At 46.3% G+C, this 24,474-nt stretch overlaps 1 protein-coding gene across 3 annotated transcripts in view; it reads left to right on the top strand.

The window, feature by feature from the left end:
- Positions 1 to 9,206, top strand: part of ZGRF1 (zinc finger GRF-type containing 1) — a 61,523-nt gene extending 52,317 nt beyond the window's left edge. For all 3 annotated transcript variants that reach the window (XM_074338577.2, XM_074338576.2, XM_088792638.1), the window contains 5 exons: positions 1,029 to 1,152; positions 6,743 to 6,919; positions 7,040 to 7,174; positions 7,876 to 8,137; positions 8,296 to 9,206. In XM_074338577.2, the coding sequence (XP_074194678.2) occupies positions 1,029 to 1,152; positions 6,743 to 6,919; positions 7,040 to 7,174; positions 7,876 to 8,137; positions 8,296 to 8,453 (856 nt within the window). In that variant the 3' untranslated portion in view covers positions 8,454 to 9,206. The remainder of the gene's footprint in view (positions 1 to 1,028; positions 1,153 to 6,742; positions 6,920 to 7,039; positions 7,175 to 7,875; positions 8,138 to 8,295) is intronic.
- Positions 9,207 to 24,474: the final 15,268 nt, after the last annotated feature.

The raw sequence follows: 24,474 nt of genomic DNA, 5'->3' as shown, positions 1-24,474 counted from the left end.
ACTGTCAATCAGGGTCCCCACGTCCCCCTCCTTGGGCTCCCTTCACTTCCTAGAGCAGCTCATGGAACTCAGAGAAAACATCACCTACGGTCACCGGCTTATTGTGAAAGGATGTAACTCAGGACAGCCAGATGGAAGAGACCGGTACATTGGACCAGGTGTGGGAAGGGGCACGTGGCCTCAGTGCCCTCTCCAGACACCACTCTCCCATCTCCACACGGTCACCAACCTGGAACCCCCCGGAACCCGTCCTTTTGGGTTTCTCTGGAGGCTTCATCACACAGGCAGCACCGATGAACTTAGATGGTGACTCATTCAGCCTCCAGCCCCCGCCACCCGCCGGAGCTCAGGGTTGGGAGGGAAAATCCCAACCCTTTAATCACGTGGTGGGTTCCCCTGGCATCCAGCCCCCATCCTTACCTGTGTCCAAAAGTCACCTCATTCACAGGACCAAAGGCAGTTTCATCATTCTCCAAGAGTTTCTAGAGCTATGAGCCAGAAACGGGTTAAAGACCAAATATATGTGACAAATAGATTTTGGTCATCTGAATGACCAAATATGTGTTTCTTATAAATTACAGTATTGCAGTTTTTTTAATAAAACTTGGGTGTTTTCCCACTCTATCCTTCTCCTATTTAGAAAGCTATTTAGCCCCTGAGAGCCTAATTTACTTCATCTCTGAAGCAAGAGTTTAAGCCAAATGACTTCTAAGAAAGCTCCGAAGTGCACATTTATAGATTCCAACAGTCACTGCTTCTGCTAGTGTGTTCTGTGAATGCTAATTCATGCAGAGGCAGGGGACACTTAATAGGCTTTCTGTGGAAACAATAAAGTTATAGAACGGATTCTTTACTGCATGACTTTTCAAAGCCTTGTAATCCATTTGTTGGCACTTGGAAGCCTTGTCACTTATCAGAGCGCTTCATGGTGTGTGACTTCTCTGAAATACATTTTAGAAAATGGTGTAGAGAATGTCAGTGCATGCTTTTCCCACCGCTGAGATTAATTTCTGGAATTCTGTGTTTAGGTTTGAGTGTGAAAAGCTGATTCTTGTTGGAGACCCCAAACAGCTTCCGCCTACTATCCAGGCTTCTGAAGCGGCTCATGAGAATGGACTGGAACAAACGCTGTTCGATCGACTTTGCTTAATGGTACTATCGCTAGGTTCACACCGTTATCATGTATTGATTATAAATTGTAGGTTGATGGAAAATGCAAATGTTTATTATAAAAAATATAAATAAATAAATAACATCAAAACAAACAAAAAAATGCAAATGTTGGAAGACTGGTCCCTGTCTAAAAAACTAAAATGTAATTTTAATTGGAGTTTAGAAAGTACTCATCTCAAATATAAGTAGAACCCTGTCATTGTAGTGCCTCTTTGTAAAATGAATCTTTTCCCTTGCATTTCAGTAGTAGATAGTACGCATACTGCTTTTGCTCTAAAACCAAGAAAACCTGTAATGTCTCTATTGTCCATACCCTCCTTTGTCAAGCTCTGCTTCACTTTGAATTTTTTAAATTAATCATTAACATATTTTTAAATTGAGGCGATATTCACATAACATAAAATTAACCATCTTAACAGGAACAGTTCTGGCAATTAGTACATTCCCAGTGCCTTGCGACCACCACCTCTGTCCTTTTCCAGAACATTCTGTGTGTGGTGTGTGGTAAGGTTCCAGCTTCATTCTTTTCCATGCAGATATCCACTTTCCCGTCGAGTGGTCTTGGCACCTTGTCAAAAGCAATTGACCTGTGGGAGTTTATTTCTGAGCCCTCTCTTCTGTTTCCTGTCTGTATGCCCTCTTTACTCTTCATGGCTGGACAATCTATGTGGACACGCCACATGAGCTTATCTCTTCATCATTACCGTTGTTTTGATGCAATAATTTAAATCATGCCATTTTTATAAACAAGATTAAAGTGTTATAGCCAAAAGAATTTTTAAAAATCTTTTGGCAAAAAAAAAAAAAAAAAATTGTTCATTATTGCTAGCTTAAATTGCATTTAAGCAATTATTTTGCTGTTTAAACTTTCAATAATCTGTTCTTTATTAACAGAGGAAGAAAAACTGAAGTGAAACTAAAGAATTATTAAATCTCAAATAAATAGTTCTTCACCCATAAGAGATATTATTTCCTAAAAGCTCCCTGTCACAAGAGGTTTCAGATGGAATGGATGGAGGGCTCTGCTAACAGGCAGAGATGTTCATGCTCTCGTGCTTCTTCCCCCCTTTCTTGTCACCTCCTATTTTCTTGGTTACATCACTTTTATTTTTATTCTACATTCATAATTTGTACAGTTATTTGGAATCAGTTCTGTATTTCAGAGATTCAGTACTTAGCTTCTTCGTTCATCTGAGTGACTATGATTCATCAAAAATGTGTTTTTTCCAGAATGGCTTGTAGAGGACTACTTTCCTGAGTTCTTTTCATGTCTCAATGTCTTAGCTGCCTTTAAATGGAGATGGCATTCTGGCTTGCTGGAAAGCTGCACAGACTATAGACCAGCCTGCGTATTTTCCCCTTGTAATGATTGATTGTTTTCTCTTTGGATGCAAGAACTCTTTCTATAACCTTCAAGTTTATAAATTGACTATAGACTATCTCAGTTTAAAGCATTCTGTACCTACTCATCCTGTAGTAGAAGTTCTCTCACACTGGAGATTCTGTTCTTTTTGGTTCTGCTTATTGAGTTCTCTGTCAGTGTCTTCGCTCAGGTATTATAACAAAACACCACAGACAAACCAGACAGTTCTGTACCACGGTTCTGGGGCCTGGGAGGCCAAGGCCAAGGCGCCCTGACCGGCCCCCGGTGAGGGCCCTCTTCTCGCTGTGACCTCACCTGGTGGAGACAGCGCTCTGATGTGTGTCTCTCTGACAGGGCACTGATCTATGAGGGCTCCACCCTCATGATGTCATCGAACCCTCGTCACCTTCCAGAGGCCCCACCTCCTAACGCCACCACTTTGGGGCCTGGGGCTTCAGCACATGAATTGTGTGGGGGACACACTGAGTTCATCACAGAGCTGACCCATCTGTTCTTCCTGGGCATCTTGCCTGTCTTCCCTTCCTCACGGAGCGGGACAGCTCTCATACAGCTGCTGCTTTTTGCGAACCTTAGGTCTCTCTCTCCCACCCGAACCATCTCTGCTTTTCTGTCTCCATGCCCTCTCATGCCGTCTTCATGTGACTTACTGAGCCTTCCGCTCCAGAATTTCTGTTGGTCCTCTTTTAGAGTTCCGATCTCTTTGGTGAAGTCCTCTTTCTGTTCGTCAATGTTATCCCTGAGCTCACTGAGCTGCCTTGCGGAGTTTTCTTGTATCTCATCATGACAGTGATTTTGAATTCTCTGTCAGTTAGATGACAGTCTTCCGTGACTTTGAGTTTGGTTTCTGAAGAAGTGTCATTTTCTTCTTGTGATAACCATGTAACCATGATTTTTTGTGCTACTTGATGAGTTGTTCCTCTGCTGGTGCATCAGGTGAAGCTTTATTTACTTTGATTCTAATTGTTGAACAGGTTGGAAATTAGAGGCCTTTCTTTTGTTTGTCAGTAGTTGGCGCTGTAGCCCAGGTGTTTGGTTTCTCTTACCTGAGCTGACTGGCCATAGTTGAGAGCTAGGTAGCATGAGGGGATATTCTTGGGACTCAGATGCACATCCCATCAGCTCAGTGTTTGGTCTTCAGAGCTTTCACGTCCACTAAAAACTGTTCCGTTTACTTTCCCTGTTTCAGGCTTCTTCTCAGGAGCCATTTGTTAAGCGACTTCTGGAGACGTTAGGAATCTCACTGTACTGTATTTCTCACTTCCACCCAGAGTCTTGTCTCTTTGCTGACAAGCACATTTTAACAATTTATGGGATTGGGGTGGCTGTAAACCTTTCTTTGTTGCATCCCTGCTGAATTTTTCTTTGCTGTTGTTCTTAGTGGGATTTTGTTGTTGTTCCTTTAGATGTTAGAGAATAGATTTTGCAAGGCAGTTTTATTCTACCTTCTTAATATCGAAGTTCCTCCTTAACAGTGAGTTTCAAGTTGCAGTGAGTTTTGAGTTGAGTTGCACACAATTTTTTAAAGACCCAAACTCGTTTGTCTTGAATTTTTAATTGTAACTGAATTGAAAAGCAAAACTTTCTACCCCTTCTATGATAAATCAGAGTCCAACCTCTTTTGAATCAGGTCTTTTGAATGGCTTTTTAAAATCTTAATTTAAAAAGTTATTTAAATTATTAAAAAAGATTTGAATAGGTAACGTGGTCACATGATTCCAAATTCAAGAGGAACCAAAAAGTATAGAGACAGTGAAAAGACTTCCCCTCCTGTCCCCCAACTGCTCAGCTCCTGTCCCTGGAAGTGTTTGGCATCTTTCTTGTGTCTTTCTTGTACCCTCCTGATGATAATTTATGCCATGGAAGCAAGTGCATGAACTGTCGTCCATGTTCACGAATGGTGCTGACTATGTGCTGTTACGCCCTTCCTCTTTCACTGTCTGCCGTCCGTCGCTTAAAATGTGACGTAGATTTTTTCCAGGGAATTTTAAAAGGGAAAGTAAAGGCTAAACTAAAAAGGGCTTTAGTGACAGAATGGAATAACAGAAAACAGTTAAGGTGAGTTAACGTATCCCATATCCAGATAGTTCTTAAAACCACATATGTTGAAAGAAGTGAGGCACGAAGGGACACTTACAGTAAAATGCCCTTTATGTGAATTTCAGAAGTACGCAAATAATATATATTATTCATAGGTACTTGCCAGTGTAGTCGGTGTACAAAACTGCATGGGCATGCAGTAGGCGTTGAGGTTCTTTCTGGGGAAGAGGTAGGAGAGAGATGAGGTTGGGCTTAGCTACATACGTCACGTTTTATTTCTTAACAGATGAGAGATCTGAAGATGATGAAATACTGATGTCATTCTGAGTGGTGGGTTAAATAGGTGTCATATTTTCTGGCTTTTCTGTATATTTGAATTGGTTCTGAATTAATTAAAAGAAATAAAAGTAATATCTATTACTCCTTATAGAAAGTGTAGAAACTACAGAAAAGTAAAAAGGTAAAAAATAATACATCTATAATAACCTCACTACCCCCAGGAGAAAACCCTTTGTAATATTTTAGTATTTTTCATTCCAGCTTTCATCCTAGAGGTGTATGCATATGCCAAATACATGCATTTTTATGGCATATATGATGGAATATTCAATCATACAAAAGAAGGTAATTCTGCCATTTGCAACAACACGAATGGACCTTAAGACAGGAAAAGACAAATACTGTGTAACTTCACATATATGTGAAACCTTAAAAAAGCCAAACTCATAGGCACAGAGAGTTAGAGTGGTGGTTGGTTACTGGAGGAGCGGAGATGTTGGTCACAGGGTACAGACTTCCAGTGAGAAGATGAGTAAGTTCCGGGGGTCTCAGGTAGCATGGTGCTGATCGTTAATAATGCTGTAGCGTATACTAGAAAGTTGCTAAGAAACTAGATTTTAAATGTCCTCACCACAGAAAAGAAGGGTAATTATGTAAGGTGATGGGGGTGTCAGCTAAGGCGCTGGTGGTCATCATGTTGCAAATGTATGTCATCTGATCAACACGTTGTACACCTTAGAATTATACAATGTTATATGTCAATTATGTCTCAATAAAACGGGGGGAAAATATATATGTATTTTTACATAGTCAAGACCATCCCATAAATATATAGTTTCTATCCTGTCTTTTTTAAACTTTGCATTATAATAAATCAGTCCTTGTGTTATTATAGCTTTATAATCATCACTGTTGTCATAAATATGTTTAATCACTAAGTATTATATTGTGTGGATATACCATAATTTAGTCATTTCTCTAACATTGAATGTTTAGTTGTTTCTAGTTACAAAGAATGATCCTTTGAGGATTTTTACTTTTTATTTTTTTAATTATTTTTTTTTTAAGGAGGGCGCAGTTCACAGTGGCCCATACAGGGATCCAACCGGAAACCTTGGTGTTATTAGCACCACGCTCTAACCAACTGAGCTAACTGGCCACCCCCACCCCCCTTTGAGCATTTTTATACCTAAAGCTTTCTGTTGGAGGTTTCATGTGCCCCTGACTTTGACTTATCCACAGACTTTGCCCTCAAGGGACTGAGAATTTATTCTTTTCTTAAACGCTTTTCTCCCATAGACGGTACCTTGTCTATGATCATTAATCCTGCATTTTATTATGTATTATTATTAGAGTACCTGATAACTATTCAGAATGTTCAAACAGTGCTACAGAGCACTTTTAAAAGAAAGATCATGCCCCAGAAGAGCCCTAAGGTAGATGGGACTTTATGATGCATGAACAAAACTGGGAACTTCTTTGAAGATTCAGAATGAAAATGGCTTCTACCCAAGGGGGAAAGTTAATAAATGAGTTATCAACAACATTTCATAGTTTTTTTAAAGATTCCTTTCCAGTCGAATGTTAGGCCAACTCCACATAGATTATGAAAGCAGATTGTTAGGTAACAAACTTACTTGATAAGTCTTGTTTTATATTTTATAATTTTGTGGTATAATAGTAGTTTACCATGAAAGGATTTTTAGTAATTTAAATTTTTTTTATTTATAGTCTATTTTGTCATGTTTATAATTCATTTACTAAGAGACAATAAAGCAATACTTCTAAATTTTAAAATATTACCTTTTTTTCTCATTAGGAAAAAAAATGCGGTTTTCTTACTTTTCTGCATGCATTGAAATTCTTTAGGGTCACAAGCCAGTTCTGTTGAGAACTCAGTACCGTTGTCACCCAGCAATCAGCGCTGTCGCTAATGATCTGTTCTACGCCGGAAACCTCAGGAACGGCGTGTCGGAGGCAGAGAGGGGCCCCCTCCTGGCCTGGCTGCCCACGCTGTGCTTCTACCACGTTTCGGGAGCCGAGCAGGTGAGTGACATCACTGCTGGTGCGCGTCAGCACGGCCGAGGTTACTCCTGTTGCTGCGGTTTCCGGGGTCCTTCCGCAGCATTTCTGGGAAATGTGATTAGGATCTGGTTTTTATTCCAGATCGAGAGAGGTAACAGCTTTCATAATGCGGCAGAGGCTGCCTTTACACTCAAGCTGATTCAATCACTGATCGCGAGTGGAGTGGCGGGCTCTGTGATTGGTGTGATAACATTATACAAAGCCCAGATGTACAAGGTTGGTGCTACATAGGTGACTAGGTCATATTAAATATTACGACTTTATACTGCAGTGTTTGATACATGTGCCATAGTTTGGTTTGGTGTTTGAAAAACTTTCCCGACTGTAATTAATATATTAAAAAAGAAACATTCTGACTTTTGTCTGGTCTGGCTTTTCTTCTGTATAATTAAATGTAAACCTAACAAGGTTTAATTGAATTCAGTTTACAGCTGTTGGGGCACAAATGCAAATAAACAAATTACAGGGAAGAACATGTGGTGTATGCTTTGTGTTTGGGGACAGATGGCATGAATCTGTGTTTCCCAAAATGTTCTTTCATTATTATTACATTTTATCAGCAAATCAAAGATAGATACCAGATATTAGTGTACACGTGAGCCAGTTACTTATAACTGGTTTTTATGCTTTTTAAATTTTTTCATATTTTTCATGTTTCATTATTACTTTATTTGTCAATTAAATTAGCATATCCAAAAGAGTGCCCCAGGAATTGATAAATCATCAATTGATTGTGTTTCATGGTTTATATTGTCGTCCTGTTATTTACCTATCATTTGAGAAGCTAACCAAACCTACACACATCATGAGAAAAAATGAAAATCCACTGTTAATGTAGGGTGGCTGCTGTGAGGAAGGTCGGGCTGAGGGTGCTCGTGCCCACTGCGCTGCGTGACCCATCCCTCTTTCCTTCACAGCTCTGTCACTTGCTCAGCGCGGTGGACTTCGACCAGCCTGAAGTGAGAGCTGTACAGGTGTCCACAGTAGATGCTTTTCAAGGGGCGGAAAAGGAGATCATCATTCTGTCCTGTGTGAGGACACGACAAGTAGGGTTCATCGACTCAGAAAAAAGAATGAATGTTGCACTGACCAGAGGAAGGAGGCACTTACTGATCGTGGGCAATTTAGCCTGCCTGAGAAAAAACCGCCTATGGGGGCGTGTGATCCAGCATTGTGAAGGTAAAATAAAAAGGCGTTTCAGTTAAGCATTTTGAATTAAAACTGACTTTTGGGTTACTGCTTGGAGGGGTTCAGGTAGGAACGGCTGAGTTTGCCCCTGAGCTGACCAATGGGGGCATTAGGACATCTAGCTGTCTCATGCTTTGTGTCTTTTTAAGGAAGGGAAGATGGACTGCAGCATGCCAGACAGTGTGAAGCACAGCTGGACCACCTCCTTCGGGATTATTTTGAAAAACAAGCAGAAGAAAAACAGAAGAAAAAGAGTGAAAAAGACAAATGTAAAGATAAAACTCATTTACAAAAAGGCATGGTATAGATCTTTTGTATTTATAGAAATTCAGATTCATTTTCCATGATGTATTTTTTATATTTTTATTACCCCAAAACACTTGTTATTGAAAAACATGCTTTATGATACTTAAATAATATTAAATACATATTAAAAATTTGCTCTTCACTAAAGGGTACATTACTTAAGATAGGCAGATGTTGAAGGTACTATAAAATCTTACTAATGAAAATACTTCTTTTTCTCTAAAATTCATGGCTTGTGTTTGCTAAGAAAATGAATTTCACAAGGGGCAGGGGGAAAGCCTTCATGCTTTTTCAGTGTTACCTCAAAAATCCGTGGATCTCAAAGCTCATCTGCCAGAATGTGGTACACTGATACACCAACACACTCCTTCTGAGCTGCAGCTCCATCAGAACCTTCTAAAAATAAATATAATGCCTGATCATTTTATAACTAAAAACCTATTCACAATAAAACTTAAGAAGTACAAAAGGGGGGCAGTTGGATGGCTCAGTTGGTTAGAGCACGAGCTCTGAACAACAGGGTTGCCAGTTCGATTCCCACATGGGCCAGTGAGCTGCGCCCTCCACAACTAGATTGAAGACAACAAACTGCCGGTGAGCTTCCAGAGGGGCAGCCGGATGGCTCAAATTGAGTGTTTGGGAGTATCCCATTCAATCAACAAATCTCATGATTTTACACTCAAAAGTACGAAGCCAGTTTTACAACTAGACCCTTCGCATTCTGTAGATGGCAACAGTATTAAAACTGGTCTTCCATTCAGTGTTCAGGAAGTGATAGAATTATATAACAGTGTAATATCATTTCTCTAGATTTTTATTTACGGAAAAGGTCTCTGCATCACATTGCAATAGAATGAAATTTCTAGGCTTTAGTCTGTTCATCAGTTGCCTTTGCTTTACAGGGTAAGCGTGTTGGGTTTTTTCCAGGATTCACAAGCATGACATTAATCCCCAGTGATGGGGACAGGTGCTTTCCCCATTTTAGAAATGTTGAAGCCAAGGGCCAGGAATGGAAGTGATCCACCAGAACTAGGCCCAGGCAGGGCTGGAACCCAGCCCGCTCCGACTGATGTGCTTCTGCTGTGCTGCATACCCGCACGTAAGTTCCTTTCAATTATGTCACCAACAGGTGACAGATGCCCAAATCCTGCAACCCTGTCTGACCCAACCAACCAGACTCACTTCCCCATAATTTGCCTTGGTTAATTTATTAGTAACAATTTATTAATCATTTATTATTTGAGCAGTCTGTACTTCCCTGGTAAATACATTTTACTAGAGAAATGGGGTTGTTGTCTTTTCTTTGAAGGTCTGTGTTTGCTAGTAGGAGATCCAGTTTGCTACTTGTTGGAAGAAAAACTGATTAACAAAAATGTATTAGTAGCTAAAAATACATGTTTATATTTTAAAATAATGTTTCATGCTCTGCAGCCAACTCTATCCTTGTGAACATACATTTCAATATTTGTGAAAAATCGCAGTTTAAAATCTGAGATTTTGAAGCCCAGCTTGAAACTTCATAATAAAATGTAACTTCTGGTATTGTTCTTTAATAGTGGAACAAAAATGTTCGGTTTGGGGATGCCAAAGCAAACCCCAAATGCTGCTTGTTTTTGGCAGTTTGATTTTAAAGACAGCTGTGAAATAGCTTTGTACTAACTCAATTTCTTTGTATTGAATAAGACTTAAGTGGAAATTGGTGATTTACTTGACAGATACTGGACCCTGAAAATTAAATAATTGTTCTAAAAACATGAGCTCAACGCTGATTTGAAATGCCTGCTTTGTAATTAGTCATGAGTGAAATGTATGTTTAGTTCAAATTGTGCTTTTGGTTTATATTAGCATAAGTTGATTATAAAGTAAAGGAAAAATACAACCCTGTGTGTCTGCCAGTCTCGGAGTTCCTGTTACCCTGAAACACAAGTTAGGTTGATGCTTTCAGCTCTTCTATTAGTCTCTTAATTACTGATTTTCCTTACTGTTGTACTTCCGGGTGAATCTGGTCCTGACAATACAGTAAGTGGAAGGTGTGTGTGTGTGTGTGTGTGTGTGTGTGAAAATCAGAAAATCATTGGGGTTAAAGAACCAGCACAGAAGACTTCCTCAGTGAAGTTTTAGGGCACTGATTGCTCCTTTTAAAACAAACACTTGGGATCCATTTACTCTGTCGGCTGAACCGTGATGGACGTGGTTTCACATCTGTGCTGTGGCTGCCCGTGTTATGTGGTGAGCAGTCTGGTTCAGTCTTCTGGAACACGTGTGTGCAGCGTGTTTCACTTGTCAGCCCAGGCATGGAGTGTAGATGAGCTGCTTACACACCGCCCTCCCCTGTGTGGGACAAGCTCAAGCTCTCCCTGATGAAAAATCTTGGGGGAATTCTTGAGGTGAGAAAAGCGGGCTGCTTTGACCAGTTTTTATTAGGGTGTGTTCTTGTAAATAAACCAAGAACTGACGTGGCCTTGGTGATGTGGGGAGCACAGGGTCACTGCCTCCTGCGTCCTCAGGTTCCTTATCTCTGTGTCAGTGTCAGGCTTGGGGTGTAGGGTACACCCTGGGGACCAGGTGAGGTAGTGAGAAGTAGGACAGAGATGGAGATGCATGGAGGTACATGGAGGGGAAGGCCCATAGTTGACAAATTGTGAGGCATGAAAAGATCTCAGGTCTTTCAGCACAGATGGAGTGTGTGTGTACATGTGTATACATGTGTGCATGTGCACGTGTCTGCATGTGTGTGTGTGTGTGTGTGTGTCCAGATGACATCTCACTGGTCTGTAACTTTTCAGGTGTCATAGGCTCTCCCCAGTGTTTGGAGAAAACGACCTTTCTGACCCACATGGTGACATCACATGAATACAGTTCAGGGCGCCGGCAAAGTGCAGTGAACAGCAGTCCAGGGTAACTGAGTGTCGACCTTGCAATGTGAGGCTTGGTTATGCACCAGGCGTACTGCATAAGGAAGCTGTCACCTACGAGCGCCCTTAGCACATTACTCATAGTTGTTTAAAATTCCTTGTTTGATAATTACAGATCCGCGCCATGTCTGGTTCTGATGCTGCTCTGTCTCTTCAAACTCTGGTTTTTGACTCCAGTGTGGTTTGTCCTCATTTCCTGGTAAGCGGACATGGTGTACGGCCGGGGTCAGAGGCCTTCAGTGATGTGGTGAGATGTGAGGGAAGGCGCGCTCTGTGGCCTGTGATTAGGGCCCTGGGTGGTGAGCTTCACTGTGTTTCCCAGTTTTTCTCCCCCTCAGGTGGGACAGGATGGCTAACGTGGGCTGGGACTGGGGATTCCCTTCCCCAGGTCAGTCAGGCTCCCACAGGTTCTGGTTAGCTAGTTTGCCCTGTGGCAGGCCTTGTTAAAAACAGACTATGCTGACGTATTCAAAAGGTTTCCTTTCCCCTCCCCGTGCCAGTAATCTAGAGAGTTGTGCAAAAGCGTAGACATGGAAACCGATAAGGAATCCAGAAATAAACCCATACAAGTAAGGACAGTTTATTTCTGACAAAGATGCAAAGATAATTCAATGCAGAAAGGAGAATCTTTTCAACAAATGATGCTATAAAAATTAACACCCATATTCAAAGAAATCAAACTTATCCATACCTTGTACCATATGCCCAAATGAGTCATAGACCAAAATGTAAAACTATGGAAGTTCTTGAAGAAATCATAAGTGAAAATCCTTGTGTCCTTGATTTGGTTAAAGACTTTTTTAGATAATATACCAAAAGCACTATCGATAGAAAAAGAAATTGATAAATAAGACTTCATCAAAATTTAAAACTTCTGCTTTCAAAACAAACTAATTGAATAAAAAGACAAGGAATACACAGAAAAAAAAATTTGGAAAAGGTCTTGTTTCCAGGATATATAAAGAAATCTCAGAACTTGGTAATAAGAAAGCAAATAACCCAGTGATTGAAATGGGCACGGGATTCGAAGATGCTTCATGAGAAAAGACAGAAATGGCAAATAGACACATGAAAAAAGTCAATCCCATTAGTCGTGAATGGAATGTAACTTAAAACCACTGTGGTTTTAACACAGACAACTTAAAAAACAAACTGACAATGCCAAGTGCCAACACGGATGCAGAGCATGTGGAACTCAGACTCCGCTAATGGAAATAGAAAGAGTTCAGTAACTTTGGGAAACAGTTTGGAAGTTTCTTATAAATGCACATGTATCCGAATAACGCAGCAATCCCACTCCTGTCCCCAAGTGAATGAAAACTATGTTCATATGAAAACTTTCACATGGTTGCTTTATTCATAGCTGTCCCAAACCGGAACCATCCAAAATGTCCTTCAACTGGTGAATACATAAATGGATACATCCATACAGGGAAATACTCAGCAGTAAAGAAAACTAGTGACACAGCATGTGAAATCTCAAATGCATTGTACTAAACGGAGGATGCCAGACTCAAAGGGCTGCGTTCTGTATGACCCCATTCACACGGCGCTTTGGAAAAGGGAAATACACAGGTATGGAGAACAGGTCAGTGTTTGCCAGGGACCATGGGGGGTGGGGGGACTGGCTCTAAAGCAGCATGGGGGGGTTGGGAGGGATTGGAGTGATGAACTGTTCTATATTTTGATTGTGGTGGTGGTTACAGGTCTGGACATTTGTCAAAACTCATAGAAATACATGAAAATGGGGTGATCTATTTCACGTAACGTATCTCATCTAAAAAAACCCCAAGCAAATGACCAATGCACCCTTTTTCTTCTAAGACTCGGCTGTACTCATTTCTAAGCTTGTGCTTGTAATTTCCGACTCCCCCAAAGGAGTCTACCTTTGCCTCTTCACCGTTCTGCTTCTGTTCAGCTACTAAGTGCCATCTAACCTTTCTCAGGTCATCTCAAATTCTTAAAACTTACAAAGGTTTTCATTAGCGATTCTCCCATGCCAGTTGAGGCATTCTTCCGTCTGCTCATTTAGTTCATCTCCAGTTTTATAGCCTGCTAGGTATTTTTGGATGCCCTGCTTAAAACTGTGAGGGCCACCTAAGATGTTCACTAGTTTACCTTCTTCCAATACCAAGATTACCTCCTTTAACTGTCCAGCAATCAAGGTAAGGTTGAGAGAGAGGCAAAAAATCTCCTTTGTTGCTTTCCATGGATTTGGGAGTTTGGAGCTGCTGCTAGATTCAGTTCTGAGTAACAGAAAACCCCAAAACCACAGTGGCTTGACTAAGGAAAAGTATTTCCTCTCAGGCATACAAGTTTGGAAGTAAGGGATGGAGAGCTGGCTTGGCATCCGTGTCCCACCATCTCCAGGTGTGCTCTTCCTCTTGACTCAAGACAGACATCCAGATGTCACATCCATCTTCCAAGGAGCAGGTGGGAGAAAAGGAGAGAGAAGGATGTGAAGTTGTACCTGTACCATTTCTTGTTACATCTCATTGGCTAGAATTGGGTTGTGCTGACTACTTCTAGCTACGAGGGAAATGAGAAATGTAGTCTTTACTGTAGGCAGCTATGTGTCCAGCTAAAAGTTGGGGATCCTATCACTAGAGAAGAAGGACAAGACGACTAGTGGAGGCCCATTGGAAGTCTCTTCCCCAAGTGTCATGTTAGAGACATTCCCATTCATCTTATTGACATGGATCTATTTCCTTGTAAGTCCAGACAGACTCAGGTGGTGCTATTCCCACCATCCCATGGGGTGAGTCCCAGCTTTGATGTGGAGCTATGGACCTAAGGGCAGGTGTCTGTGGGGACACGGGTTCTTTGTGGCCACTGGTTACATGAGATATTAGTGCCCTATTTGCATTTATGTTTCTGATCATGTTGGCTTAGAGTAGTGCTTTAAAAGCAATAAGAAAACAAAGGCAACCTAATATGTACATTATTTGTTGAAACTTAATGACAGAGAATGATGCTGTACAAACATTTCTCAAACATCTAGCAGAGAAAAGTGGTGGGTGACAACATACCATATTTGATGTGACACTAAAGGCACCCAAGCTTGAAATTTCACAATAGTAGGTTGTGTAAAATTTGTGTTGTGTCTTAGGTCGTTTAAAAATACGTGTTTGTGTGTAATCTGTCACATCAAGTTAATATTCACTTGGATGGAATTGCCTTTACATTTGTGTTTTACTTGCAAATGCTGCTGTCTTGCATGAGATATGGCCATTAGGAATTTACACCAAGATGCATATGTGCACATCTTTAGGTAGCATCATAATAACGGCCTGTGCACTGAGGGGCCACAGAGAATCTCTGCTTTACCCCGGAAAGGGTGCAGGTTTGGAACCGTCAAGTCTGGGTGCACAGTGTGACAGGGCGAGACAGCGCTCAGGACCCCGACCTGCGTGTGGCCGTGGGCGGTAGTTTGGTCCTCTGTGAAGCCCGCCATGTGCTCCCTGGGATTTGTGTGAAGACGCAGGAAATGACGCGCTCGACGCTCCTGCCTGGTACGGGGCCCGCTCGTTTGGGCCGCTTCCCTCCACAGGACGTAGTTCTGTTTCCTCAGTTTCCCCGGGCACCAGCCACCCACCGGCCTTGAAGGAGGCTCCAGAAGCCCCGACCGCTCACTGCCTCTGAAAGATATGCGGGACTAAGTGGAGGAAAACTGCAAAAGAAGCCATCCTTTTCGAAGCTTTGTCCGGGCACGGGCTGATGCACACGGCCTTGGCACACACGGGTGCTACGCACGCGCTGTCCAATCAGCATTCATTATGGGGACGGGCGGAAGTGACGGGCCTGGCCCTGCGGGCGGAAGTGACGGCCTGGCCCTGCGGGCGGAAGTGACGGCCTGGCCCTGCGGGCGGAAGTGACGGCCTGGCCCTGCGGGCGGAAGTGACGGCCTGGCCCTGCGGGCGGAAGTGACGCATGTGGCGGCCTCGCACTGTGCAGGCCGTGTCCTCCTAAGCCTGGGCTTGGCTCTTCTCGCCACAGTGATTATATTCACTCTGTGCGCTGTAGCTCCAGATTTATTCTTAAATGTTGAGTTAAAATATTGTGGTTTCTCTTCAGATCGTATAACTCGTTCGCCTTTTTAAAATATTGAGTTAAAGAGCATTTCCGGTTGCCAGCAAACGGGTTGAAATCCCTGTCTAGCGTTCTTTGTTGGCCGGTGCGTGGAACCGAGAAACGTATCCCTGCTTTCTCATTAGACTGCACATCTGTGTGTGTATTATTTTAAAATTCTGCGTGGCTTTTTATTTCATCCCTAGTTTATTAAGAAAGAGAAAAACACTTTGAGCTTTTGGGAACCGAGGGAAGGAGAAGGCGATGTTTGAGTTTATTTTGAACAAATGAATTGTTTCCAAGCGTCAGAATGGGGAAAAGTGAGCATTGCTGATGGCAATTCCATGAGCGTGAGGCCGACGGGAGATTCGGAGGAGAAACTGAACGACTGCGTCGCTCTGCGGGAGCCACGTGCTACTAACTTAGGGAGCGACACGCACTTGGCCCCGAGACGGCTTCCTCAGGCCGCCAGTGACTCAGTCTCTGAGGAACAGCGTTGGTCTCAAGTCCGATGTAACGTCATTTGTAGAATCAGATTCATGCAAATAATTAAGTGGCATTTTCTCCACTTTTTGGTGGCACATTTAGATTCTCCCCAGCTGGGAAATTTTCAAAAAGGAGATTGAAAGCTATATTCTATTTAGGATAACAACAGGAGTTCGGGTTTGGGTTAATATTAGCATAGAGCTTTACTTTTTAATTTCCAGGCTATTTTGTTTATTTTTAGAATTTCTTACACACATCTACCATGAAAACATCTCTTGATTTTCCTGCACAATATTGTATTGTGAAATTATTCCTTCTTATCCTTCAAGAGAAAATGAACTCTCAAATCCTCAAACATAAAAACCCTAGAGAAGGAGAATTTGCCGAGGAGAATGCCATTATCCTCCTGCAAATCCTTTCTCTTATTCTCAGTCCTGCTGTCTCATGCTCAATACTAATACAACATAGTCTGTGTTGTGATTGGTGCTACAAAAATGCAGTTAAATAGAAACTCACAGTAGCCTTCTTCAGGAGAAAGATGGCTTCTGCCAACAGAGAAAGCCAAAGCCTAAAAGCACAGGAAAGCAAAACTCAGAATTAAGCATTTTCTGGATCCTGATTATTTTGTAAATAGAAAGTATTAGATGCTGTATTTTGAAGCACAGAATGAAAGGGGAGGAAAGTTTTTAATCACTACTGAGGACAGGTCAAGAGGAAACACATTTAAGAAAGATTAGACACAAAGAATTTCCCACTAGCAAGTGTTATTAAATAAGGGAACATGTTCCTTTGAGACATTGGGGGGAAATCCTTTAGAAATCCGTCAGAACCCTATGATGTGATCTCTCTGGAAAAGTAGATGTGATTAACCAGAACATAAAAATCATAGCACTGGAAGCTTTCCTTTCTCTCCCATCCCAGGAATTGTGATTTAACAAAATCTTAAAATTTAAAATTAGCATTGAATGTTTCTGTCCTATACAACTATGTTTCTATTCCAGTTCAACGACTTTTTTTTTTTTTTTTTTAAGATTTTATTGGGGAAGGGGAACAGGACTTTATTGGGGATCAGTGTGTACTTCCAGGCCTTTTATTTTTTATTTTTTCCCAAAACAAGTTGTTGTCCTTTCAGTCTTAGTTGTGGAAGGCGCAGCTCAGCTCCAGGTCCAGTTGCTGTTTTTCTATTTACAGGGGGCACAGCCCACCATCCCTTGCGGGAGTCTAACCGGCAACCTTGTGATTGAGAGGACGCGCTCCAACCAACTGAGCCATCCAGGAGGCAGCTCAGCTCAAGGTGCCGTGTTCAATCTTAGTTGCAGGGGGCGGAGCCCACCATCCCTTGTGGGACTTGAGTAGTTGAACCAGCAACCTTGTGGTTGAGAGCCCACTGGCCCATGTGGTAATCGAACCAACAGCCTTTGGAGTTAGGAGCGTGGAGCTCTAACTGCCTGAGCCACCAGGCCGGCGCGAAGGACAATTTTTAAATGTTTATTTTTAAGTTACAGTATCCTATGTGGACCCAAAGGTCCAACTCCCAAGCCCTAATTCTAACTGGATGAGTTGTATGATATAACTCCCCCCACTTCAGACACCTGATCTGAAACTTCCAATCTTTGATGAAGACTACAAAAGAGAAGGCCAGTGTTTTTAAAGGAATAGTTTCTGATTATAAATATTCCAAAATTTACTTGGAAAACAAAAAACAAACTTTAAATTACAACTATCCAATGGCAAAAAGATAAGCACTATATTTTTCTTTCCAGAATGTGTGTGTTTACACTTCCCTCCATCACTCAGAAATGCATACTGTCTACAAATTGGGGTCATACTAAGCATCATATGAGTCTTCAAATTAAATATCCATCAAAGATATTTGAAAGTCTGCGTGGCATTTTGTTACTGTGGCGTTCTAACTTATGTACGAGGCGGTCGCGATTGATACATGTGGCAGCTTCGAGATTCCCAGGTAAAGTGTAGGAAGTCTAAGTCCCTAAGTCCCCTTTGACACGTGGGAAAATACAATTTGCCTGAGAAAGTAAAGGACACGTAAATTTTAGCGGGAAAGATGAAAATGGGAGGCGGAAATAGGAGTTGGGGCATCTGGATCCAGGGGTGGGGCCCAAGGCGACCGCACTGTGCGCCTCACCCCCCATCTCACACCTGTGACGTCTTGCTAAAATGGGCGTCAACTGCCACTTAGGAAGATAATAAAGATACCAGGCTGGCGACCACGCAGCCTGAGAACGAGTGTGCAGAGTGGCTGTGGGTGGGTGAGGAGTATGTAGCAATGCACGTTACATAATAGACACAGTCTACACCTAAGTACACAGGGGTCCCTTCGCGCCTGTGGTCGCGTCTTGGCGTCGTTTCCAGCGCTGAACAGCGAAATCCTCAAGCGAAGGTCTAGGGACCCAGGCCCTCTCGCTCTCAAACTGCTGCCACCAGGCTGGGCGGCTGTTCTATTCCTGGGTTGCGGCTCCCGGGCGCAAGCCACTGCCGTTTTGGAGTCGGAAGGGTGCACGCGGCCGGAGGCGGCGCATTTGCTGGGTAGCCCCGCTCAAGGCCCTAGCAGGATCCCGGGAACTGCGAGGTGGTGCTCGCCCAAGTCTGGTCTGTGGCAGTGGCGAGGGGAGCGCCCCGCCTCCTCGATTGGCGGCGCTACCCGAACACTCAGGTGAGACAGGCAGGGATCGTGGCCCGCGATGGGTGAGGCGCGCCAATGGCGCGCGTCCCAGCGGATGAAGCCTGCAGACTCGGGGTCGCCGCCTCAGGTCAGGGGCGTTTCTCCTTCCCTGGTCTCGGGCCCCCTTTGTCCCGAGGAAACCGGCGGACGCCCGGGCCACGTGGCTCAGCCCGCAGTTCTCAGCTCAGCTTCCAAAGGCTTGTGCGCCGCGCGCCGCCCCCAGCCCCGGGCCTGGGGACCCAGACGCCGCGCTGGCGGCCCGGAGCGTGACGTCAGCGGTATCACACACGCGATGTGACGTCAGCTGCTGCGTCATCACAGTGACCGGACCCAAGAGCAGCAGTGGCCCACGCCGCGCCTAGCACACAGGCGGCTCTGGAAAAACGTTTGGGGACGAAAGAACGAAATAAATCAGCGGCAAGCCCCACCCCCACCCCGAATGCTCTGGGTCGGTGAAAGTAACAGGTGGCCTCGCTGGTGCAGACACTCACGCCGCCTGCGTTTTTGTCCACACAGCACCCGCGACCTAGTTTTCCGCTCATTGCGTGTCAGGTCCGCGTGCGGGGCACCCTACTCACCGGGGCCAGTGTGGGTGGGGCGCAGGAGGACTGCGGGGACGTGTCACAGTCACCCAATGTCCTGTCCCCAAAGGCACAGATGACACAACTTTCTCTGCTCGAGTCCAACTAGTTTACCCACCGCGCGCTTTGTATTCGTATCGGCAGCGAAAAACGGTGCGTTTACTTCCGGAAAGAACTCGGTGTTTGGGCTTTTCGGGCGGTCGCGGCGGCGCGGAGGCCCGAGTCCCACAAGAGCCCGGGGCCTCCGCCGAGTCGCTGCTCCCGCGGAGGCCAAGCTCTCACTTTCCAAGAAGCGGAGGAAGAAAAGGGCCTTGAATTAGAAGGTGCCCAAGCCAAGCGCCTGAATGACATCAAAAGGAGGCGTTCCCGTCGCTGATGGAGAGCGGGGCCGCGCCGCACGAAGCGGGACTGCGCTGTGTCCCGGGACAATCGGGTCACTGAAATGGGGACTTAATTACCATCGCAGACTGGGCTGCCCATTCAACACGGGCTGGGTTATTAGACGCCAATAGAAGCGACAAAGCAGCTCTGTGGCCGCGCTGTCCGCACACGCAAAGGAAGGGTTACTCCGGGGATTAGCGTCCCAGCGCCGGCGGGACTTTCTGACTCAGGCGCGGGGCGGCCACCGCGTTTGTGTACGGCTTGCGACCACTGGTCCGTTTTTGCAGGCACGGGGGCGGGCCTCCTCTCCCTGGTGGCCCCCCAGCCCTCATCCCGAGCGGGTCGTCCTCCCGTCACCAGAGGGAACAATCGGAGAGCTAGGGATGGGGGTGACAAAGTCTCCTGCAGCCACTTCTTTCCTGCGTGGGAAAGAATGAGGGCTGGGGAGCGGGTCGCAGAGGGAAGGGGCCTCCTGTTCCTCCCGAGACCGACGCCCTGAGTGTTTCCTGGGGGTAGAAGCGCGCTGTGCGGCCTTGGGGCAGGGTCTCGGGGACGGGGGACTCAGGGACGGGGACACGCGGAAGGGGCGGCGCAGCACCCGGCAGACCCTTTCCCGACAGGACCCGCGGGGGACAGCAGGGCGACACAGCGCAGCCCGCGGGGTCCAGCGCGCAGGCGGGCACGCGCGCGGTCGCGGGTTGGTGCTCGCGCCCGAACTGCGAGTTCACACCGCTCCCGCCGCGCGGGGCCAGCCACCTCCGCTCACCCGCGGGGTCTGCAAAGCCCACGCTGGCGCGTCGTCGGTTCCCGCGGTTTGTGAACTGGGGACAGGCTCGCAGGCAGGCGGACGTCTGTGCTTGTACTGCAAGGAAAGTGCAAGGGGGGGGCGCTCCCCCCACCCCACTCCCCATTCTCCTGAAACAGCCAGAGTCTGGCGCAGGGACCATTGTCCTCTTTGGCCACTTGTGAGGTCGAAGTGTGGATGGGATGTAGCGTGTGGCCCCACAACAACACCTACCTTAAACTTTAGGGCTTTGGGGTCGTCTCAAAGTTCAAGCTTCTTAGAAGCGACAAAGGCTTTCTAAAGGTCCCCACCCCTCCCCCTTCTCTGGGGACAGGCACTCGGCCCCCTTTCTTCCTAAGGCTTGGGGATGAGTTTAAATCATTGTCTTCCCATTTCTTGATAACTGCCTGCTTTGAGCTTTTGTTCTCTTAAAGTAGGATTGCACAGTGAAAGGGGCTGAAGATGAACAGCTTGACCCTTTGGGACAGTTCACGCCGTGGACAGCAGCGCCCTCATCACCACCCTCGCTGAGGCTATTCACGTGCCCCTCCCCCTTCGCATAACATTTCAGCCTCGTTTCATCTGGACAATCTTTTAGACCACACAAATGCCTCTTGAATTTAAGTTAAGAGTGCCAGAAGCGTCCAGCTAAGGATACTGGGGTTGGGCACGTCGTCGCAAAGCTGAGAACAAACCCAAACTGCTTTCTTTCAGCAAAACCGAGCAAAATGCTGAACAAATAGAATTCTGACTGAGTGAATGGTTGGCTTCTGGGTTGCACTAGCGTTGTTTCTTTTCTTTCAAAAAATAATACTCTTCATGGTAGGAACTATTTCCAGAAGTGTTCTGTCAGCAAGAACGATGCTTCTCTTGAAAGCTACAATACACACAACCCAAACTCTTAGAATCAAATTCATGATATAGAGGGTGATTTTTTGGCACCTGCAGTTTGCACAGTAACCTAACAAACAACACTGCATATATGCGAAGAAGCCCTTATTTTAAAAATAAAATGCTATAAACTCCACGATATCTTCATATTTGCATGGAGATTGGTTCATGCCCGTGTTAGAGGATGTGCACGATCTTAACTTTCTTGGCATACTTTTTCCTTTTGAAGGAACTTTCCAGAGGCGGAAACGTGCAATTTACCCTGATAATATTTTGCCAGTGCTAAATATCTGCACGGCATATTCATTATAAACTTCGTACTCACAGACTGCGTAGAAGGTTGGATTTTAACAAAGGAAAGCGTGTACCTTTCAGTGCATCATAAAATCATAAAATATTGGGAGAACGTAAATACTGGGGGTCAGACGCCCAAATGCTGTTAACAACCAACGACAGAGCTCCACTGCGTGTTTCACCAGCACTGAGCATCGCACCTGGTGTAATGGTGGGTCTGTGGTTATACAAGGCTCGTCAGGTTTTCCTTAGGCCTCCTCCTGGCTGCTTTCCCATTCTGTTCTTCCCGATATATATTCCAACATCAAACCAACCCAGCACTTGCTAGCTACACCAACATTTTAACACAGCCAGTGCAAAGAGGTACAATAAGCCTTCCTTTGTTTTCTATGGGCTTGTCTTTCTTCGCAGGGAACACCTGAGCTGAGATGTAGAGATCCGAAGGGGACACTTCATGCTTCCTGCCATCGTCCCCGTATTTATTTTCGGCAGTCTTTGATCTTTTCCTCAGAATCTAGCTTCTCTTTCACTGTTTCATTCAAATTGACACAAAAGTCCTGCACGCAGGGCCACATGCTCCTTCAATCTTTCCCCAGCTCGCCAACACCTTGCGGGTTTTCTTTGAGGGGGCCTGAAGAGTATTTACTTGTTTGTGTGTGATCAGTGCTCATGGCCTGTAAAATAAAGTGCACGGGGCGGAGCCAGCACTGCTGGCTGTCTCGCTACTGACATGTCTCTTGCTGATCGAAGTCTTCTGTGAAGTTCTGACTCGCAGGCTCACCATACAGACAGACCCAGACGAGTGTGACAGGGGTGCGTGATGGGTCTCGCCTTTCTTTGTAAACTTCTGCACTTCTAACAAATGAAAACAAGCTGTTCTGAAAGGATTCGTAGACAGCTGGAAGAATAATGCTTTTAAAGTTAGGGAATTGGTTTCTAAAGGGGTGGGGGGAGATGCAAAACACAAATGTAGACCAGGAAACTGACAGTCGTGGCACTTTTCAAATAAGGTCACGACAGAAGGAAGTCTGGCGGTTGGAGCGCCGGCTCGGGTGTCTTTCCCGGGATTGTAACCTTCATTTTACTTCGTGCCTTCCATCCTGCTCGTTACCTCCCTGCAGAAAACGTTACACAAATCCAGGGGATGCCAACACACCACAGCCGCTTTCCTCCCGCTTCTCTGCGCTACCGCTTGTTCCCACTTCCTACAGACCAAATGAGACGAGACTGCAGACAATACTCTTTCTCTCCCCACTTTTCAACTCCTAACGTTCCAAGTGCGCCTGGCTTAAACTTAATTTGCAAAATGGATCTCAAGGGACTGCCCTGCGAGCGGCTGGAGCCCGGATGCAGCCTGGCTCGCGAACGTCCCCACCCGGCCCAGCGCCCCAGAGGGTGGGTGTGAGCGCGGGGAGGGCTGGAGAGGGAGGGCCGGCGAGCAACTCAGACAAGCTTCCTCCCCAGTCCAGGGGCTCTTGAGCTCTTTTTTCCTATTGAAAGGCCAGAGAACCGGGAGGACGCGCCCCATGTCCCTACAACGCCCCCAGCGCGGAGCAGGGGTCATGGAAATGTCAGTGCAGCCCCAGAGCTCTAGGGACAGCAAGCCGACGGCGCCTCGGCTGGGCTCGCTGCCACCCTCGCGCAAAGGTGGCTCCCTTGCTGTCCCGCCCTGCCATCGACTGGAGTGAACCCGAGAAAGAAGAGCCGAGTCGGGCCCGGAGCCTCAGTTTGTCACACGTCCTCAGAAAGCCCCTGCACCGCGCCCTGTCCGAGTCCCCTCCGGGAGCCGCCTCCACAAATCCTGTGACGTCCTGTCTTGCACCCAGTGGCGTCGGTCTCGGGAACGAACACGCTTGCTTACCACGTGCCCGCAGCGCGCCACCTGCACCCATTCGTCCCTTGGAAGAATGAATACGTTTCAAACTTTTACTGTACGAGGCAGTTCCCAGGGGGCTGCCCGCGTTCCCGGGGTTCGGACCCCGAGTCCGGAGCTCCGGGCCGGGAGCGCGGGTCGGTGCCCGGGTCTCCCTCCCCCCCTGGCGTCCCGGCCCCTGCCGAGCCGCTGAAAGGGAGCGGGCTCCGGTGCGCGTGGCTCCCGGGCCTCCCGGGGTCCGGGGCGCCGGGATTGGCCAGCTGCGCCTCGCGACCTCCATTCATTAATAAATTAGCGGCACGCTCCAGCCGAGCGCGAGCCACCAATCCGGGCGCGCAGCGGCTCCGGCCGGCCCCGCAATCCGGCTGCAGCTTTAGAGCCTTTTTCTGCTGATTAGATAAAGGGGGCGGGGGGACGACGCGAGGGGAGGAGGGATGGCAGGCGGGATGGGGGGTGGGGAGGATGAGTGATGATAATGCGATGAAAAGGAGACGCGGGAGGCACGGGCGGGGGCGGCGGCCCCGGGGCAGACCGATTGTTTCCCGGGGGGTATATAAGGGGTTTTAAGGAGAGTCGTGTGCCAGACACGCAGCCACTGAACCACAAGCAGCTCCGCTTTAACTGGAGTGCCCGGGGGTCGCGTGCCGGGAGCCGCCGACCGGGGCTGAGTGACAGGCGGACACGCACCACCAGCGCACGCACGGGACCGCGCGGGAGGACAGTGAGCTAAGTGAGTGTCCGCGCGCGGCTCCAGCTCTGGGCCGTTGCCCGCCCTCCTTCCCACCGCGTCCGAACGCCCTTTGTCTCGCAGATCTTTGTCGTGGGAACCTCAGTCCCTTCCAACGCGGACACAGCACCCAGCGGGCTGGCGGCGGGGTCCCCACGAGGAGCGCCCTGGGTTTGGGGAGCGCCGGCGGGGTTTCCTCCCCATCTGGGCTCCTCCTGGGCGCCGTTCCCAGCCAGTCCTCTGGGCGCGCGCAGGAACACGTCCGGGTGACACCGGAACGTCCCCCGCTGCTGCGTTGACCCCTCGCTTGGTCCCCGCCCTCCCTGCTTTCTCCGTAGG

The sequence above is a fragment of the Rhinolophus sinicus genome, chromosome 15, assembly GCF_057876585.1.
Source record: "Rhinolophus sinicus isolate RSI-liver-muscle chromosome 15, RSI-T2T, whole genome shotgun sequence".
Taxonomy (NCBI): domain Eukaryota; kingdom Metazoa; phylum Chordata; class Mammalia; order Chiroptera; family Rhinolophidae; genus Rhinolophus; species Rhinolophus sinicus.
Note: the sequence above shows the minus strand (reverse complement) of the source record. Positions and strands in the feature narration are given on the sequence as shown.